General features: G+C 48.7%; 1 protein-coding gene across 2 annotated transcripts in view; it reads right to left on the bottom strand.

Annotated features, from left to right (window-relative positions):
* PLXNC1 (plexin C1) overlaps positions 1-21,225 on the bottom strand; it is a 142,952-nt gene that overhangs the window by 8,174 nt on the left and 113,553 nt on the right. For both annotated transcript variants that reach the window (XM_081061185.1, XM_081061184.1), the window contains exons 22-26: positions 15,134-15,311; positions 12,817-12,920; positions 3,530-3,584; positions 1,229-1,260; positions 1,030-1,137 (exon numbers count right to left, since the gene is read on the bottom strand). In XM_081061185.1, coding sequence (XP_080917311.1) covers positions 1,030-1,137; positions 1,229-1,260; positions 3,530-3,584; positions 12,817-12,920; positions 15,134-15,311 — 477 coding nt within the window. The remainder of the gene's footprint in view (positions 1-1,029; positions 1,138-1,228; positions 1,261-3,529; positions 3,585-12,816; positions 12,921-15,133; positions 15,312-21,225) is intronic.

The raw sequence follows: 21,225 nt of genomic DNA, 5'->3' as shown, positions 1-21,225 counted from the left end.
CTGACAGTATGGGACCATGGTCCTGAAAATCAAGGCCCAGATTTGGATTTGGTTCAAGACCTTCTTGCTAATAACACTGTTTAGTCTACAGGGAAGATTGCTTAGAAATCTCCAGCAGTTGAGATGTCGGTTGGAGGGCTATACACATAAACCAAGAAGCCACGGATGTTTGGCTTTTATTAGTTATATTCAGCCTGGAAAAACTCAAGTGATGTTGCTCGGTTCCCAGAATTTTCCTGTTGCATATATTTCCATCATAGGGTTTCATTGTGTACTTTCAGAGCATTTGAGTGTTTTATAAGAATGAAACAGGCAGAGCTCTGTGGGAGAGGAGAGAAAATCAAGAGGCTCTGGCTGTCCTCTACCCACTAAACAAATCTACAAAGCTCTCAGCAGACACCCTGCCATAATCTGAAGAAGCATGTCCGAAGAAGCTAGGCCAGGTGTAGATAACAGCATTTATACTGCGAGTCATTTCAGGGAAGAGGATCACCACAGACTGTGTTAATCCCACTGAAAGCCAGGTAAAGGAAAATTTGGCTCGATTTGGTTTTCCACTGACTTTCACACCAAACACTTTTATATGTCAACAGAATTCTTAACTTTAAAATTAAAAAATCAGTAAGATTTACTGGGTTTATAGTCACTAACCTCGCTCCCTCCCCACCTCCCTTTGTTTTATTAGCAATTCAAAGAGGGAATTTTATTGCTCATCCGTAATGACAAACAAGAAGGAGTAATTATACTGTCAACCTAAAGAACAACAGTGAAATGGCAGGGAAAGGGACTGGGAACAACATTAAATCCCTGATTGAAGAGGTTACAGTACAAATTTGTACAGTGCTGTTATCTTTGCAGTTTATATAAAAAAAGAAGGGGGGAGGAAGTGTTTACAATTCAAACTTTCATTTTGCTTTTCTAGAAGGCACAAGGGATTTGTAACATTTTCACACTGCAGTGGAAATTAAGTCAAACACATCAGACACCCCCAAGGTAGCCATAAAAGCGCCCCCAGAGCTGTAAGTGTACCTTGGTCGACAGCAGCTTTGTCAGATACATTTCTTTTACTTTGAACTTGTGCTTCCCTCGATGTCTCTTTCCTTGCACATCTTGGAACGCTTCTGAATCTGGTAGAATCTGAAGGAAGACAGAGCAGATGCATTACCCACGGAGACTGGTCACGCTCCAGGCACCAGATCCAGCACGAGCCCAGGAAAGGCCGACTCACCAAATGGCAGTGGTCATCTGAGTATTCCACATCTGAACGCCAGAGAGAGAGGGAGAGAAAACTGCATTAAAAACACAACCACAAGCTAACTGGCCTTCTCATAAAATGCCCCATTTGTGCTATAAGGACGTTATTTGAGCTCCTCTACTTCAGCTCTTCACAGCTACGTTCCCCCTAACCACGTAAGTGGTTAGAGCTTAGGAACAGTGTGAAGATGGGATGGGTGAGGGACTGGAGGGGAAGCAGCTTCCCTGACCTGGAAGTGTTAAAATAGGTTGGCAGACCACTTGCTGATCACTGACAAATGTATCTGGGATACCGTGTGCCGGGGCAGACAGCCATGAATAAGACATCCGAGGATTTCACACCACTAATTCATACTACCAATTACACAATAATTATAACTGTGACGAGGATCGTGAAGAATTATATGCTAAGAAAGTATCTAACAAGGGACTGACCTAGTCTGGGACGTTTCTCTGAGGAAGGGAGATGAAGGGATAGAGCTAGCCAGGCAAGTGGAGGCGGGGCGACAGGGCCAAAGGTCCTAAGGTGGGAAGGAAACTGACCCCTTCCAGGACCTGAAAGAAGGGCAGTGAGGTGGAGCTCAGAGCAAGTAGAGTAGCAGGGAGGCGGGACAGTCTTGGAAGAAATAAAAGTGGTGAATGGAGGGGAAAGAGGGATTAAGGCACTTGGTGTTTTGTTTTGGAGAGAGACCAGAACATCTTGAAATGTTCATGGAAAAAAATACAGTGGAAGCGGGGAGAACGTGCAGGTGACAGAAGTGATTACTGAGGGTTTAAAAATGCTCAGAAAGTCAGGAAAGATGGTGGAATCCAAAGCACGGGTGAGAGAAGGGCCTGGGATGGAAGGACAGACAGCCCTTGAATGCCGGGGGAAGCAAGGAAGCCGGTTGGGTGGGAGGCTTGGTGCTGGATGCTGAGGGAGCTCTGATGTTTGTTTCCTCTCAAGTACAGGGTAAAGCCATCTGCTGCCTGTCAGAAGGGCTGTGTGGGTCCGAGCTCTGAGGACAGAGCCGAGGCTTATGGGAACACAGCATGCGTTGCCTCCGGAAACGGCGGGAGTAGGCTGCACTGAGCGCCCTGGCCAACCTGGCCACCGTGAATTTAGAGTGCTGAAACACGTTCTCCTCTTGGCTGCCCTGCTGGAGGTCCAGGAAGGGCGAGGAGCGGGGTTCATCCAGGGCTGGGATTTTGACAGAGCGGGTGATGAAAGGACTGAGGGCAGGGGTTTGGAGGACCACTGCAGGACAGTGATGAAAATGATGGCTCACAGCTGGCTTGGGCAGGAAGGAAGCAGAGGTGTGGTCCTCCTAGACGTCCCATGAAGAGATGCAAACACAAGACCCCTAACCAACAAGCCCTGCAAAAGGCTCAATCTTTGAAACCTAAAACACACAGCTTTTCCGCTTTTTACAACACAAGGACACCAGTGCCCTGTGCCAGAACGACAGCCATCCCATGCAAGTTGGTTTCTCTCACTCGAGCCTGACGTAATGATGGACGATGGGGGGGTGGAGGGTGGCCTCAAACGGGTGTTCTACTACCTATTAAATTATCCTATTTAATGAGCCCTGCATTTCCTGCTTACTGACCAGGAGTTGGGACCTACAGGCACCTCATTCTGAATCCAGGAATCAGGAAGCCCCGTCCCCCACTGTTTGTGAGAGAAGGACCCAGAACCTTTTTAAGGGCTGAGGACTGATTGTCTTGGCTGGGGTGTAATTCCTCTGCAGACAATTCTGGAACTGGACCTAGGGATTTTCTCAAGGCACTGCCACAGTATTTTCTTACCCCTATCAGGGAGGCAGAAGAGAGGTTGGAGACTGGCTTATTGACTTTCCCATAAAAGCTCCCTCTTTAGTTTGTCTCTTCTCCATTTTCTGGGAATTTTGCAAATGCTATCACTAGGAGATTTGGGCTTTCTATGTGGACTATCCTATTTGTTCAGCATTTGCAGGACTGTGTGATAATCTGCAAGCTTCCCTCACTTTGCCAGGACTCTCCTCTGTTGGCCCCATCCTACTGAGGAGTTGGAAAAGAGTTTCAAAGGCTGAGATCCGGCTCTGAGTTAAGGCTGGTAAGAAGCTGGGAGATCTGGACTAACCACTGTTCACGGTTTCCCGTCCTTCTTGCAGGGCCCACGTTGGTTCTTCTCTGCTTTCAGAGAATTACATAGCAACAGCTCAATCTCACCTTTGTGACAATACATCTGAGAGAGGCAAAAGGCAATACTTTATAAAGCTGGGTGAGAACAAAAGGTCAACATTATATTGGTTACCTGAAGTAAAATTTGCTATCTTCTTGAAGACTTTTATAGTGGATCCATTCGATATCTGAAAGCAAAGATTAAAAAAAAATGTGAGTTTTCAAAATTTAATGGATTTCTCAATTTCAGCCAGGAATTAGATGGCTGGCTGGGTTTTACAGTCTCTCGCTGACTGAATAAAATTGTATCAAGAATGCCGATGCTGGGGGGCACTGTGCTGGAATGTGGGGCTGCAATGCTGAGCAAGACACTGTGTCTGCCCTCAAGGAGCTTGCGATCCCGTGAAGGAGACGGACAGGCAATGAGATGCAGTGAGGCAGATCGAGAAGGTGGAGGCGGGGTACTGGGGGTGAGGGGAGGTGGGCCAGCCCTGGAAGGGGGAGGCTAAGCTGTGCTGAGACACACCTCAGCCTCCCGGGCGTCAAGATACACTGAGCCACTTTCATCTTCTGAGGTTCCTACTACACTAATAAATACTGAAACAGGTTTTCAAACACGGGCCGAAAAAGCTGGTGTCTATTTCACATGTAGGTATAGACCCAACAGAAGTCAGCACATATCCTGAGAGTGAACTTGTTTCCAGACTGGAAACAACCCAAATATCCATCAACATAGAGCGAATAAATACTTTGGAGTATGTTCATTCAACAGAATATTACAAAACAATAAACATGAGCAAATGACTGCCACGTGCCACATGGATGAATGTGACAATGATAATGTTGAGCCAAAGAAGCCCAACACCAAGGAATGTGTCCTGTGTGATCCATTCACGTGAAGCTAAGGGAAAAACAACACGGCCAAAACGATGATGTTAAAAGTCTGGAGAAGGGTGCCAGGGTGATGGGGGGGGGCAGGAGGGCTTCCGAGGGGCCATAATGTTCTGTCTCTTGACCTGAGTGCTAGTTACAGGACCTTTGTGATACTCCATCCAGCAGTACACTCATGGTTGGTTCTCTGCTCTTTTTAAAAGGAAGTCTGTAAAATCATAAGCATTGCATGTACTTTTTTTTTATTAAACCTTTTAAATTTTAAGTAGCAGTCCGTCACACTCACTAATACGAAACTCAGTGAACATTCATGTATATACCTGTGTAACCACCACGTACACCAAGACACAAAATTATGTCAAGTTCTGAGAAATATCCCCATCATGCCTTCCCAGTCAATAACTACCCCTTCCTCATCCAGAGGTAATCATTTTCCTGACTTCTATCACCATTGATTAGTTTGATCTGTTCTTGAACTTTATATAATTGGAATCATTCAGCATATAGTCTGTCTCTAGCTTCTTAGGGCCAATATAAGGTCTGTGATGTTTGTGCTGTTGGTGCTACCAGCAGTTTGTCTTTGTAAAACTATTGTGTATTACTCCATTGTATGAATATACTACAAAAAATGCCACACAATTAAAGGAAAGAAGTATTGACACCTGCTACAACGTGAATGAACCTCAGAAACGTTACGCTCAGTGAAAGAAGCCTGTCACAAGAGACCATAATCCCAGTTACATAGAATGTTCAGAACAGGCAAATTTATACAGACAGAAAGGGGACTGCTGGTTGCCTAAAGTGGGGGCCGGAGAAATGAGGAGTGACTGCTAATGAGTTGAAAGTTTCTTTTGGGGGCGATGAAAATGTTCTAGAATTAGATTGGGATAACTGTACAACTTTGTAAAGGTACCCAAAACCATTGAGTTGTACACTTTAAAAAGGTGATCTTTATGGTATATAAATCACATCTCAATAGAGCTGTTAAAAAATTGCCACAGATTTAAAATATACACATTGGACAAATAAACGCTTTTATCACATCGACACACTGTTGCGATGCCTAAGTGTAGCCTCTTGGAAATAAAGTCCAGATTCCTCGCCTGACGGAGGCCCTTTGGGACTGTGGAACCCAGAGCCAGGGGCCTTCTGGTGCACCCCTCCCCCAACCTGAGCAGGGGAGGAAGTGCCCTGCAGGCTGAGGGGAGGAGCTAGAGGCTAAATGTAGAGGTCTCCATTCTCCGGAGACTTAAATTGCTCTGAGGGGTTGCTCCACAAAAATACAAGACCAAGGGGCCTTGAAGAAGAGGCAGATTAGGGATACACAAATCCTCACCTGCATTCTGGGATTATGGAGTGGGGATCAACCCTGTCATTTCTGAGCATATTAGCTAAGTGCTTTTCCCTCCACTCTAAAGCTCTGAGGCTGTTGTTCTGAATGCTGATACTAATTTGGACCTGGCCTTTCCCAGTTTGGAAAAAAATAAAAAAGAAGAAACAGAATTTCTCTTCTGGCCTGAGGCATGTCGGTTATCAGCATGTACAAACCTGCTTGGCAAGCGCCAAAGGATTAAAAGCGTAATCTCCTTCCGGCTGCACCCTTAGAGGACGGAACACAGAGCGGAGCAGGCTCTGGGGAGACCCGAGAAAGCGCAGCTGTCTGGCCAGTGGGGTCCAGCCAGCTGCTAAGTTTAGGCCAGAGGCCTCCAGCTGCCGGAGCTCAGGACATCTTGTGGGAATGGGGTCTGCCTGGGCTTGGCTGGGGACTTTAGGCCTCGGCAAAGAGTCTCCAGTGAGGGTTCTGAACTCTTACTGAGCTCTTTGACTGCTGTCATTAACAAACACACTCTACTCTCCCCTTGAGCCATTCATTGTTTTCTGGCTGATTTTTCAATTCTCTTCCATATTTGACGCAATTAAAGTAAAGGCTCTCTGCAGGCACCCCCTTAGCAATACTCAAACACCGAGTTTCTGAGAATGTTTGAATATAGTTACAAAATTCCTCCCCAAGAAGAGCTGGATATGCTATGTTTCTAAGCCAATAAATAAATATCTTTTTACAAAAGGAAGCAGGTGCTTTATTCCGGGTAATTGTCAAAGAATGAATCCCACATGGACCCCCTTGAGTGTTGAGCCAATACTCTGTTACTGTCAGACCCTTTGTTTTGCCGAGAGCGAGCACCCTTACTCTATAATCACAAACACCATGATGGGCCCTCTGCTAAGAAGCGCTGCCAAAAGTTCAAATGTCTTCTCAGGAGCTGGCAGCTGCTCCTGCTGGCGCTGTGCTCAGGCGCTAAGATGGCACAGCCGGGCTGGAACCGAGGAAGTTTTACTCTGAAATCATCTCCCAAGAGAAAGTGTAAAGCATTTTATTAGTGGATGAGTTGAGTGTGTGTGTGAGTGTATTTCCAATGGTCATGGCTGCTCTGGGGCTGGTACATTTCCGCTGCCCCCTGGCCCCCGCCATGACACTTCAATGTCATTGTAAAGACAGAAAACTAGTTTATTTACAGATGCTAGTGGGGGAAAGGTTTCTTCCATTTTTTAGTTTGCACAAGTCAGCGACTCCCAAGTTAAGGACAGAAACGCCTTTTCTGGAAAGTGCCACAGAATCCAAAGTGTTAAAAAAAAAAATGGTGCTGTTTGTTCCATCTGAGGAGCTGCAAGTGCTTTCCTAAAAGTGACTCATTAATCCTCCCATGCTCCTGTGAGGCAGGGAACATCCTCTGGGCTCCTACTTTAGGAATGAAAACCAAATTAAATCAAAGCAAGATTAATGTCACTGGATGGGTCTGAGACAGGAATGAGCAGAACTGGTACACACGGCAGTTTCCAATTAAATTCCTTCCAGTCTCACAGTGCTCCAGGATTCGAGGCGACAACGAGGCCATGCCCCTTCCATGAGGGCTGGCCATGCTGGAATGCTGCACAGAGATCATGACAATTAGGAGTTGTGACCACACAGGGAGAAACGGACCCATATCAACAGCGGAAAGTAACTCTGGAAATAAATGGAGGCTACGTATCCTCTAAACCATTTGCAAGTGAAGGTGAAGTTTCTTTGTGCCAAAATATGACGTTTGTGGCATAAGTGAAAGATAATTCCATAAAAATGGATTTTCTAGAAATAGAAGGTTGAACTTATATTTAACCTTATGAAACTGCCATTTTTATAGGTACATATGGTCAAATATTGACAATTTCATATGGTTAGCCTAGAAGGAAAGCTGGAATTTCTGCCTAAGAATTTTATGCAAAATTTTGAATATTGACCGTGTTCATAATTGAACATGGTCTGAAATCTTACATTTTCCTTAAAGAAAAATAATCTGAAAACACGATAAGACAAGTCACCACGTGGAAGCCCTTACTGGTATATCTCATTTCTAAAAAGGTATTATGTGAAAACAGAATTCTATTCAACTAGCATTGTCCCAGCAGCCACTCGTTAATACTGCTCCCCCCATCTTCCCCCTTAGCTTTTTCTCACTGACACCCGAAGGCAGATGAAAAAGGAATGTTTCGCCGCAGGGCCAGAGGGATGACCTTGCTCAGTCCTTTAGCAATGGCGGCTCGGGGCTCCTCAGAATATTCTCAACAGACACATGAAATCACACCCGTGGTTCCTGACAGCCAGGACAGAGCCCTAACGGATTCCTGAAACGAGTGAAAATGCAGTGCGTACTTGGCCTGGGCCTGGAGCACTGTGCAAATGCTCTCTGAGCACTGTTAGAGCTTAAGCTGGTCCTCCCCGAGGGAGCGAGCTTGGCCTCCAGAGTGTGTGTGAAGCTGGGAACCGAAGCGCTCCTTGTGCTGCTGCTGGGCTGCAGTCCTCAGCCCCTGGATGTCTGAAGGGGCTCCCTTCTGATGAAGGGAACTAAGGGAACTATCATCATCTCCAAGGAATGGTGGCCTTAAAGGACGTTAAAGGAGGATTAGAAATAAAGAAGCATTTTGATAAACTCAGACATGAGCTTCATCGTAAGATTTGTAGAGAAGTTACCCTTTTGAATTTGATGTCAGAGATGGTAACTAGCAGGATTTCTCCTAAATCTGCCCCAGCTCTCTAGCCGGGCTGCTTCCGAGGCTACAAGCGCGGGCTGCAAGCGGGTTCTGGCAAGACGATCCCTCTGGCCCACAGAAGGGCCTCGGCTCCAGTGCAATTCCAGTGCAGAGGGGTCATAAAAGCACCCGGCTCTGGGGCATCAGTGAGAAGAGCTTTGCTCAGGTTTCTTAGCCTCCCCATGCCTCAGAATGGGAATAATGAGAGTATATACCTCACTGGCTACAAAGAGGACTGAAGGAGCTGCTATTCGTACAAACTCCTAGGACAGCATTTGATGTATAAGAAGCGCTCCATGCATTTGTTAAATAAATATCTGAAGTCATTCACGCTCTAAGGAATCTTCAGAGATGGTCCAAACCCTTTATTGTAATGTCACAGATGACACAGCCCTCTGTGAGGATCACTGACTTTATTCAGACCCTTTGGGACATTCCCGTGAGCTTTACATGTCACCTGCATGACACCTTTGGCGTCAGCAGTGACCACTTCCTCATTAGCATGCACCTGCTATGGAACAAAGACACAGTGGTTCAATGTCTCAGCTCCTCAGGACCTCACAGCATGAGGTGTGACCTGCAGAGGACGCTTCCTGCCGGGCCCAAGTCCACACCAGGGTGTGGGTGCAATAACACCAAAAGGTCGAGCAGAAGGTCATACAGGGGTGCAGGTGAGGGGAAGATGGCCTGGACCCAGAGAAAGCACCCCCTCCATGCACACACACACAGCTGGTCTCGTCAGCTCCACACCACAGCACAATCTTGTTCCCAGTCAAGCACACAGGGCGACAGCCAGTTATGGAAGTGCTCAGAGAGGCCTTAATCACAGGGGAGAAAGATGCCTCTGACTTAATGTGTTTGTAACGATGGCGGCGTTCCCCCTTTGTCTGTACAGGACAGAGTGAGACTCAGGCAGAACTTCACCCTCCTCTGTGTTCAGCTCACAGAAACGAGGGGTCATAAAAGCACCTTCACCAGATGGTGGCTGTGAACGTGAGTCACACGAACACATGGGAACAATGTCGGGGCACCAGCCACCGTTGTGATCAGTGTGGAAAGCCATCGTGCCAATGCCCAGGGTTGGCAAGGATGTCATCCTGCAGATGACAGGGCACTGCCGGCAGGTTGGGGCTCTGGAGGCCACCCTGGCCCATGAGATGCTGTATTCGTGCTGTGCCCTCAGGTCCCCTCTAGAAACTTTCCTCATTCCAAGGAGACCAGGTCCACTCACCCTCAGGACAGAGCAAGTCGAGAAGAAGCAGGCTCACACTGCAGCAGTGGAGACTTTGTTTAGCTAGGAGGAACCGGCCATCACTAAAGATTAACTTGAAAGCCTAACTAATTTGGGCTAATTGGAGGGAGGTGACTGAATCACTTAAAACTGAGTTAGACCCTATTTTTAAGTGAAATACAGTTTTTTTCTTTCAAGCACTTACAGTGACTCAAACTAGGGCACTTTAGTAAATGAATAAGAGTGATAATTAGCATCTTGTCTCTTTGGAGGGAAATGCAAGCGCTCAGGATAAAATTTTTCTTCAATGAAAGGGCAAAAAGCAAGCTTCAGCCCAACCCTATCAAATTACTCCAGATTTTGAATCTGCAGGGGTGCTGCTAAACCGAGTACAGATTTAGGTGGCTGAGGGTGGTGGTGGGTATGTTTTTCTAAGCAGTCTTTGGAAAATAGGGCATTTGAGATGGTCCAGGCATAGACTTCATGGGGCCCAATGACCGCCCCCCCCCCCAGTTTCTGTCAAGTTTTTTTTGCTTCATGGCTTAGCTTTTTAAACACAAGGAGAATCCTTTAGCCCTTGTATCCTAGTCTTGTCATTTATTACTACCACGTGGCAATGCTAGGGTATGAGGCCAATAAATCATCTGCACGGGAAGTGAGTACAGGCAGGATTAATTTCATTATCATCCCTAAGCAGATAGGTGTCTAGCACGGTGGATGTCTCCAGTAAAGACTGATGTCCTCTCTCTCCTGACAACCTTCCCCTTGCCTTGCAGACAGCTGTGGTGGTTTGTCGTTTTCCCTGCTGGAGTGGCTCGTCCTACCTTTCCTTGATAGCACTGAGTGGCCACACCCCCTTCCTTTGGGGCCCACCCCATGCCATATGGTGGTCGGCGGGACACTGAGGAGCCTGACCAGTGTGGCCCAGCTGTCCCCGCACAGCTGAGCAAGGCAAGCACGTTAGTCAAGGGGACCAAAGGAGGGCTGTGCTCCTTCCAAACTGGCGGAGACAAGTTGGCTCCCGGGACACGGGCAGAAGAGGGGATCGCTGCGGGTCTGTCTGCGACCAGAACTTCAAACTGATGCCAGGATAAGCTCCTCTCTAAGCGCTTCCGCTGGCAGAGCAGGAGCCTCGACTCTCACCAGGTGTGGCCCACTCACAGGAGTGCATCCTTTCAGTAAGTTCCCCGGGGATTTTTAGCAGCTCCAAAGCTAAGACTGACAGCTCTTGGCAAGATGATTCCATGGATGGAAGGTCTGAGCTGCAGGAGGGTGAGCACAGAACCACGTTGTGAATCAATCCTCAGCTTCCTCTGCTGGGTGCTGCCTTCGGGCCAAGGCCGCACAGGCAGCACCCACCCAACTGTCACCCAAAGCCACTATTTCCAAGCTGGGTGTGAAACCCACTCAGCCAAAGAGCCTGAGGGTGAGGTGGTGTCTGTTCCAGGCCGTTGTCCAGAACGCTCTGCTCCAGGAATAGTCTCAGCTTCTTCCTGGGTGAGGGGAGCCTGGCAGGGTGCAAGGGCCTTCCCGGTGCTGACATGTCTCCTTGGGACTTTACAGCCATGAAAGACAGGGGGCGCCTGCTGTCCACATAGTCTGGGAAGCTGCTGCTCCTGTTTCCATCTCTGGAAAAGCACTCCCATCTACAAGTCTGCCCTGCCATCCCAAAGTGGAAAACCATCTTGACCGGCCCTCGTCCCAGTCTCTGTCTCGTGCTGGGCTGTGGGGTCCACCTCCTGCCCGTCTCTGAATCCATCCACTTGTTTCCATCGCCAGAGCCACTGCGTCACTGTGGGCCAATCTCTTACCTGAGCTTCTCCTTATGATAGCTCCGAATGGGTCTCCCTGTTTCCAGGTACGCACCCTTACAGCCATGCTCCACATAACAGCCACTGTCATTTCCGGAGATACAAATCGCCCCTGCTCAAGAGTCTCCCACTCTTCTTGGGATCAAATTCAAATTCCTGTAGGAGCTGCCTGGGCCTGCACGATCTACACCTCCTCTTCTCATCTCCACCCCCCACTTTTCTGGCCTCCCTCCTGAGACGCTGCCGTGTATACTAGTTACAGACCCTAGGGCCCAGCTACCTGGGTCCAAATATTGCCTCTGCCACTGACTAGCTGTTAGTAAACCTCGAGCCACCGCGTACCCATCTATAAAGTGGGTTAATAGTAGTACCTACTACGACTGTTACTACTTGTAGAACTGCTATAAGATAGCATGAGCTGAAATGAAGGGGAATGCTGAGGACAGCACTTGGCACAGAGTAAGGGCTCTAAAGGTTGGTTATCATTCGCTCCACTGCCACCCCTGCCCCTCTCAAGTTTTAGCCTGTCTAAAAGGCTTTTTGTGGAAGAACACCCATGCTCTCCCTTCCCTGCTGAGCGTGCTGGAACCCCACCCACCCCAGCCTGGTTAAGTTCGGGTCTCAGCTTACTCATAGCTTCCTCCAGGAAGCCTTCCTTCTCAGATGCTCCCAGCCACAGCACCACTCCACCTCTCCCCATGTGCACCCCCTCTCCGGGGCTACAGGATCCATGAGCTCGGGGACCAGAGCTCTGTTCCACTCGCACGCATCCCCAGCTCTGAGCACATAGCCAACAAAAATCTGGATGTTACTGAATGACTCCCACTATCCCACTGTGTTCCGGAGTCTTCCCTGCCTCCTCTCCTTGTTCTGTGCAGGCTTCTCCAGCACTATCTCTGCGAGGTCACATGTGCCTCTCAGGTCCATCAAGAGCCAAAGAAGGTATCGCTGGATATTACAAACAGGAAATGCGCAATTCTTCCGAAAAAAGGACCCCACACAAAAGGTGACGTGGGCTAATGCGAACACTGATGAGCGGTGAGACTTAGGACTTTTATTGGCTTTGTTCAGCCCCAAGCTCAACAATAACTCTCCCAGGGCTTCCCTGAGGAACAAGCTGTGAGAGGCCAGAGGATCTCGTAAAGGGGAGGTTTCTCACCTAAACTGCAGGGTGGAGAGCAGTCGGCTCCCATGAAAATCAAAGCTTTGAGAGAGAAAGGTCGAGGGGAACCAGTAGCCCACGAGCCCTTCCAAATGAGCAACTGAGGAAACCAGTCCCAGAGAAAGTCTGCAAACTATTCTGGAAAATGGCTGGGAGTCCTGTAATTTTCTAAGAGGATTTACATGGTGCTGGAGAATTTGCAGGGTGCAGTGAGGACTGGGGGTGAGGACGGGGACATGGGGCCTCGATCTTGCTCTTACCTCATAGTGGCCAATGGTATTTAGCTTGGTGATTCCATCTTCAAGAATCACGGAGGAGCTGTCAATGTCCAGGAGCTCTTTCTGCCGGGTGCCCACCTGAAGCTCTGGAGGGAAAAACACACACACAAAAAAGAGCATTTCGTTGTCTTTCAAAATTACAAAGAGACATTTTAAATGCTACCCTGTCACTTTTGCAAATGCTCTTCATAAATACACAAAACTTAAATAAAGTGGTAAATATTGGTTTGAAGGCTCAGAGATCTTTCAGCCAGGCCGGTCGTCTGAGTTTGTTGTTTGTTTCGTTTTATATTTAGGGCTTGACTTTTAAGACTACTTTTCCCTGAAGCTTTTACTCTGAGACTCGGCCTGGAAGTAAAGCCAAACGAAGACAAAAATAATGCCTCCCAGAGGCATTCTTCCTAACGCCAGCTCTTCAGAAAATTCCCAAAGCCAGTCAGTGTGCTCACATGCGTGGGTTTGTGTGCTCACAAGCAGACGTGCTGTGAGGTCCCTGGGCGAGGGGTATTGGCGGGCTAACATCCTAAAACACCGGGTCAGACTGCTTCACAGAGGTTGCCAGCTGTGCCCTAGGGTCAGAGTGTGGCCCACAGACGTGTGTTTTCTCTTTTTGTGAACCTGTACCATCTTTCACTTCTTATTATTTTAATGTCAATTCAGCACCAACATTTAATGATCAGAGTTGCACATAGAAATTTGGACTTTGGTTTTCCCTTTTTTTTAAAAGGGAAAACCCTTTAAAAAATGGGACCATCTGGCAACACTGACAACACAGGCCCGGCTTCGGCTGAAGCTAAGTGGCACTGGCCCCTTAGATGGCATGTCTTTTCCCTATGAAGTCGGGCCCATCGTTTTGTCTTATCCTTGACAGGCCCACACCCCTAAGTATGGTACTTCCTGCCTCTTTGAGCATCTGAGTTTGTGAGCCTCTGCACGAGAGGTGTGAGCAGAGCTGCTTCTGGTATTGGATTGCAGTACAATTTATGGCTGGTTTCTAAGGCTTTGCCTTGGTTTTCCGAGGCCAGCCTTGGAGGCAGTTTGGAAGATCAGCAGACATGCGGAAGGCTGACATGGTTGGTATGCTGTGTCCCATTTACTATCAGACTCCACGGCGAGCTTCTGGTTGGCTTGTGCTGCTCCCCACCTTCCTACATCGGGAGGCCAGAGGCATGCTGGGAGGGCTACCCAGACTTGGCCGTGGCAGGACTGAGGCCACTGGGCTGGTTTCCTGTGGTCCTGGCCTCTGTGTGCCCATCTCCTCCCCTGAGAGAGGGAGGCTCAGAGCAAGGATGGCACGGGTCACACCGTGGTTTCCTGGCTGGGGCTGCCCCTTTGACCCTGTATCTAACCAATGAGCTGAACTGGTCTTCGAGTACCCAACAGTCTATCCAAGGGAAGGAAACAGAAGAGAGGAGCCTTAGCAGCTCTACTTTAAAGCCGGGTCACGCAGTTGCTACACATTTACATGGTTTCATTCAAATTTGCCAGACCCTGTCCCCAGGCTTCCCTCAGTGGCCCTGCAGCAGGAGCTTTGACTTGGAGGGTGGGGTGGGATGAATTTAATTGCCTGTTTAGTGGAGGCTACAACTGTAGTTGGAGGGGAGATGAACCTTGTTATGCTGTCACTGCTGTGATTTTACTCTTCTTTCCTGTCCCATTATCTGCTATAAAATCCCATGACAGTCTCCTGGGAGGGCTGCACGGAGCTCAACTTGAAAATGTTGATGAACATCTGAGTGAAGTGGAGCCCTGGTAGCTCGCTCACGCATATGCTCTCCTTTGCAGTATACCAATAGGGCCCGAAAATGAATGCACAGCAGATGCTGCTTCATGCTGGGGCAGGATGGAGGGTATGTATGCTTAATGCAGGAGGCGATTGGCAGAGAGGAGATGACCTTTCCAGCGTGCTGGAGTTAACACCCAGAGTCTGGGCCACTCACTAATGGCACACTGGGTATCACAACAAACAAATCAAATGCCAACGTGAAACGCAACACATGCAGAGGGCAGGGGGTGTACTCCTTTCTGTACTTCCTGATGCAAGGTGAATCCATTCAGTCTTCAGGGTTGTCGATCTCATGAATCTCATTTACAAGCACAATATTTAAAAAACCAGCATCTTTGAAGGATTCTGCTTCCTAAGAAGACTCGTGATGCTCTCCGGAGAGCAAAGCAGTCTCGTGGGCTCCAGACATGCCCTCTGGGAACACCCAGGCAGTCCCTGTGGGGGTGGGGTGGGGGGGTAGGAGGGATGGTCATCAGGGACTGGGACAAAATGGCTCCCGCATCGCCGCCTTACCAAGACAGATTTCGTTCAGCTGAAGTCCGTAAGGAGAGCCATTTTTGCTGAGGAATGCTTGGAAAATCTTTTCTTTGGCTTGGCCTATAGTATCACAATCAAGAACATTGACTGAAATATTCCGACAGACATCTGCACTGTCGTTTTCTGGGATTTTTTCGAAGACGACGTTTAACGCCTGCAAGAATATAAACAGGTTTCCAAGTCTATTAGGTAATTGCCATCTGAAAGGCATTCATAAAAGACACAAACCTCAGCGAGTCCTACTAATACCTCCAACAGCACATTAGCAAACACCCTGTTGCATTATGCTACTTTCATCTTTTTTCCATAATCCATTCTTTTCGGGGATAATGGAAAGGAGAACAGAAAGTTAAAACTCTCATTACAGAGCAAGCATTGAATAAATACATTTGAGAGTAAAATACATATACTCATAAATATTATCAACATAGTGATTTCTAATTTCATCCTAAAAAAAATATTTTGGAAAGGTTGCACAGTAGATGATGACAAATTGGTGACTATCTTGTTATTAACAGGACCACCGAGACCCAGAAGTGAAGTTCCAGGTGACAGGAAGGATTACGAGGTTCCCGTATTGATCACACAGATGAGGTCACTTTCTAATATGCAGAATTAATTTCGGCTACGTTCATCTCCCCCTCCACTTTCAACGTCTTCCATCAGATTCCCGAGCCCTCATTAAAACACTGAGATCCCCACCCTGCACCATAATCCTGGCATTAATTATTTTCCATTTCAGTGCCTTTTTGTCAGTTGACATTCTCCCAGTCTCAGAATCAGGCAAATGGAGGAAGTATGGCCTTTGTGAATGTGTGAAAACACGGAACTAGGGAATATTTCAAAATGAATTTAAAAGCAATTTCAGGTTTATTTTGTCTACGAACAGATGCATACACCTAAAACAACAAAGTTTACTTAACTACGGGTCCTTGGGGAAACTGAGTCACGCACATGCTAGGAGTATTTTGTAATTAGCATAGCAGACAACCTAGATTCTAAGGCTCCTTGGTAATCATGGAGTCAGAGGGACCTGGATATGGTGTAAAATGTGCAATTATTTAACGTTTTTGAGCCTGATTGTGATGAGGGAACAAATGATTACTGAAAACTGTTAAAACAAAAAATGAAAACACAAATATTGTGGAGAATGGGGCTCTTAGGTTTAACAATTTTAAAGTGGGTATAATAACAGTACCGGGCTTCTAGTGTTGTTAATGGAGACTAAATGAGATAAGGCCTGCCGAAGGCTTTGGTATAGGGCTAGGCTGCTGGGAAGGGCCCAATGACAATTGTAATAGTTATAAGTTATTATTTCATATAACTTATTACTGTTTATTGTTGGCATGCTTTTATTTGGAAACAAAGACTCAGCTGGTGTTGAACAGCTTGGACGCTGACCCCATGTTAGTACCTGTCAGAGGAAAGAGGATGCTGCCAGCATGCAGACCATTCCCTCCGGAGTCAGGCTCCTGGGTTCAATCCCAGCTCACTGCTAACAAGCTGGGTGCCGTCTCAGCCTACCACCAACCAGCTGGGTGCCGTCTCAGCCTACCACCAACCTCCTGGGTGACCTCTCAGCCTACCACCAACCAGCTGGGTGCCGTCTCAGCCTACCACCAACCAGCTGGGTGCCGTCTCAGCCTACCACCAACCAGCTGGGTGCCGTCTCAGCCTACCACCAACCAGCTGGGTGCCCTCTCAGCCTACCACCAACCAGCTGGGTGACCTCTCAGCCTACCACCAACCAGCTGGGTGACCTCTCAGCCTACCACCAACCAGCTGGGTGCCCTCTCAGCCTACCACCAACCAGCTGGGTGCCGTCTCAGCCTACCACCAACCAGCTGGGTGCCGTCTCAGCCTACCACCAACCAGCTGGGTGCCGTCTCAGCCTACCACCAACCAGCTGGGTGACCTCTCAGCCTACCACCAACCAGCTGGGTGACCTCTCAGCCTACCACCAACCAGCTGGGAGACCTCTCAGCCTACCACCAACCAGCTGGGTGACCTCTCAGCCTACCACCAACCAGCTGGGTGACCTCTCAGCCTACCACCAACCAGCTGGGTGCCGTCTCAGCCTACCACCAACCAGCTGGGTGACCTCCCAGCTACCACCAAAAAGCTGGGTGACCTCCCAGCCTACCACCAACCAGCTGGGTGACCTCCCAGCCTACCACCAACCAGCTGGGTGACCTCCCAGCCTACCACCAACCAGCTGGGTGACCTCCCAACTACCACCAAAAAGCTGGGTGACCTCCCAGCCTACCACCAACCAGCTGGGTGACCTCCCAGCCTACCACCAACCAGCTGGGTGACCTCCCAGCCTACCACCAACCAGCTGGGTGACCTCTCAGCCTACCACCAACCAGCTGGGTGCCCTCTCAGCCTACCACCAACCAGCTGGGTGCCGTCTCAGCCTACCACCAACCAGCTGGGTGACCTCTCAGCCTACCACCAACCAGCGGGTGCCGTCTCAGCCTACCACCAACCAGCTGGGTGCCGTCTCAGCCTACCACCAACCAGCTGGGTGACCTCCCAGCTACCACCAAAAAGCTGGGTGACCTCCCAGCCTACCACCAACCAGCTGGGTGACCTCCCAGCCTACCACCAACCAGCTGGGTGACCTCCCAGCCTACCACCAACCAGCTGGGTGACCTCCCAACTACCACCAAAAAGCTGGGTGACCTCCCAGCCTACCACCAACCAGCTGGGTGACCTCCCAGCCTACCACCAACCAGCTGGGTGACCTCCCAGCCTACCACCAACCAGCTGGGTGACCTCTCAGCCTACCACCAACCAGCTGGGTGCCCTCTCAGCCTACCACCAACCAGCTGGGTGCCGTCTCAGCCTACCACCAACCAGCTGGGTGACCTCTCAGCCTACCACCAACCAGCGGGTGCCGTCTCAGCCTACCACCAACCAGCTGGGTGACCTCTCAGCCTACCACCAACCAGCTGGGTGACCTCTCAGCCTACCACCAACCAGCTGGGTGACCTCTCAGCCTACCACCAACCAGCTGGGTGACCTCTCAGCCTACCACCAACCAGCTGGGTGACCTCTCAGCCTACCACCAACCAGCTGGGTGACCTCTCAGCCTACCACCAACCAGCTGGGAGCCGTCTCAGCCTACCACCAACCAGCTGGGTGACCTCTCAGCCTACCACCAACCAGCTGGGAGCCGTCTCAGCCTACCACCAACCAGCTGGGTGCCCTCTCAGCCTACCACCAACCAGCTGGGTGCCGTCTCAGCCTACCACCAACCAGCTGGGTGACCTCTCAGCCTACCACCATCCAGCTGGGTGACCTCTCTAACTTGGTTTTCTCACCTACAAAGTGGGAATAATAGTAACTGCCTCCCAGGGTTCCTGTGAGGATGAATTTAATTAACCACGGAGCCCTTAGCACAGAGTCTGGCATGATGTGACTTATGGACCGATGACATGGAAAAGGGGCTCTGAACTCTGGGGAGGTTCTCAGGGGTTCACGCCTGTGAACCCCCTACAATCCTGTTTCCAACCATGCAAGAGTACACGTTGGTCCAACCCGAACCAACTGATTAAGAGTGAATCAGTGGAACCTGAACATGAGGTTAAGCAGTGATCCCAGTCTGGCTCGTGTGAGTTCCCTTCCTCCCAGAACAGACTTGCTTCCTTGCCTGTGCTCAGAGCACATTGGTGTTTGGGCCAGTCTCCCACTGGGAAGGGGTGCAAACCCGAAACACTGAGTGGGAAAGAAGGCAGCAAGTGTTTGGTGAGAAGGGCAACTAGTGGCAGACTGTCAGGAAAGAAGCATCGAGGGGACGCCTTACGCCAGAGTCCTCTGCCATGCCTCCCTTTTTTAGACAATCTGCCAGAGGCGTTTCAAGACATACTTCTCTTAATCTTCTCAGTATCCTGGGGATGGAGGTTGTATAATTATTATCCCCATTTTAGAGTGAGGAAACTGAAGCACAGAGGGGCCAAGTAACTTGCTCCAGGGACACAGCTCCTAAGTGCCAAGTTGGTGCCACGAACCACACGGGTACAGGTCCCTCCCCATGCCACCCTGACTCTCCCTCGTTCCTCCTCATCCCACCTACAGCCCAGAACCCTCCAGACCTCCAGGAGCCATGTCTTAGATCAGGCTGTAAGTGAGGTCCTAAGCTAGGTTCCCCAGTACAAACGGGGGCTCTGGTGGGGGCGGGAGCGGTAAAGGCTCGTCCTGCAGTCTAAGTAGACTTGCCTGCGTCTCCCCATATTTTCCTACATGTTGGTCTCCTCACTGGGAGTAAGGGTAGATCAGTGATGTCACAGGCCTCCCAAAGATAAAGATGAATAGAAAGCACCTTTTAATCAGAGCTCCAGCGATCCCAGCTTGTTTTGCAGTTTTTATAGGTATTTGTGAAATAACACTGTGACTACCTAACGGGCACTATTGTTTTTAACAAAAACACCTCTTTATAGGCAATGAATGTTCTTCTTAAAAACATAACCAAAAGGAAAAAAAAATCTTTACTGGATGTAAAATAATGTAAATCTGCCACTGCCTCCACAGCTAGATGGGTGGATAAAAGGTAAAATGGCATTTTATAGAGTCCACAGGGAATTCTGAGAGTAAATTCAGACACAAATTGATTTGTGTTCATTTTTTATGCTGCTAACGCTTAGTACTCAGACCGTAGTTTCCTAGAGCCTGAGTGCAGTCAGGCTCTCAGCATGGGACCTGCCCCTGCACCCCCACCCCGGGCTTGGAAAGCACACATTGGACCTCTGCTCCCCATTGGGAAGGTCCATCATGGACACACCAGCTCCCCATCAAGACCCATTTAACCCGAGTCTCCCCTGTGCCCTGCTCCCTGTTAGGGGCTGGGTGTAGGACAGACCTTAAGACACAGTCCTTGTTCTCAGAGAACTGTGTAATTCACATTGTACTTGAGAAAGAAAGCATCACCTGAGACACAATAGTCAGCCACCAAGGGCAGCTCTGTCACCCTCGGGAAGTGTTCACAAGGGATTCAAGGAGGCTGAAGGCTCTGAACATTGGCATCATCCCCTTCTCCGGTTCCTTACCAGCTGTGGGAGTGTAGGCAAGCCATCTAACATCTCTGAGCCCTAAAATTCTCATTGCTCCTATCTCAAAGGAGTGACTGAACAATAAGATGTAATAATAGCAAATGAAGGAGCGCTTCCGGTGTGCCAAGCACTGTTGGAAATGATGTGTGTGTGTATTATATGTAAATGAGTCTCAGAAACAGTCCTATGACATAGATTCTATTATTATTCCTATTTTACTGATGAGCACTTCAGGCACAGAGAGGTTAAGTAAATTGTATACACTCACAAGAAGACGGTAGAAGCAGGTACTCTATCCCCACATTCTTCAACACTTGGTGATCCTAGCTTCCAGGAAATGAAAATGTTTTGTAAACTAAATGTGGTCCAAATTTATGGGATGGTGATTAATTTTCAATACCTACGAAAAGCTAAAGTGCTGTAAAATGTATACCAGCGTCTTCACCAGAAATCCACCCTTCTGTTAAGAAGAACAGCACTGGTGGTCGTTATTTCCTTGGCAAAAAAGCATCAGCAAAGCTGGGCAATAGATATGGATGGTTGTCCAATCAGCAGCCATCTCTCCTCCTTTGTTAACGGAAGCCAGGTATCGACCTCAGTGGGCCAGATTAGGTTAGGAAACATGGCTCGTGGCAACTCCCTTCTCCTTCACAGGAACTGGTCCTGTAACCCCATTCCATCCAATGAGACATAAACGGAAAGGGTTTCTACTCTCATAAAAGGAGGACAGCAGTGCTTAGAGCTGTGGCAGCTATTTTGTGACTACGAGGCAAAGCCAAAAGGAGATGGAGATGGTGACTGAGAGCCCTGACACTACTGAGTGAAGTGCGAGCCTCGGGGCTACTTACCTCCAGACTTCCTGCTCTAGGATGCAATTCTTACTATTTCAGGCACCAGTAGTCAGATTTTTCCCTTACTGACAGCTGAATACACACAGACTGACAGGGCACACCTTGTTGATGCTGTGATATAATCCAATCACGGACACACCTCTATTGCATCTATTGCAGGGCAGTA

This window comes from Rhinolophus hipposideros (genome assembly GCF_964194185.1).
Source record: "Rhinolophus hipposideros genome assembly, chromosome: 9".
NCBI classification, from domain to species: domain Eukaryota; kingdom Metazoa; phylum Chordata; class Mammalia; order Chiroptera; family Rhinolophidae; genus Rhinolophus; species Rhinolophus hipposideros.
Note: the sequence above shows the minus strand (reverse complement) of the source record. Positions and strands in the feature narration are given on the sequence as shown.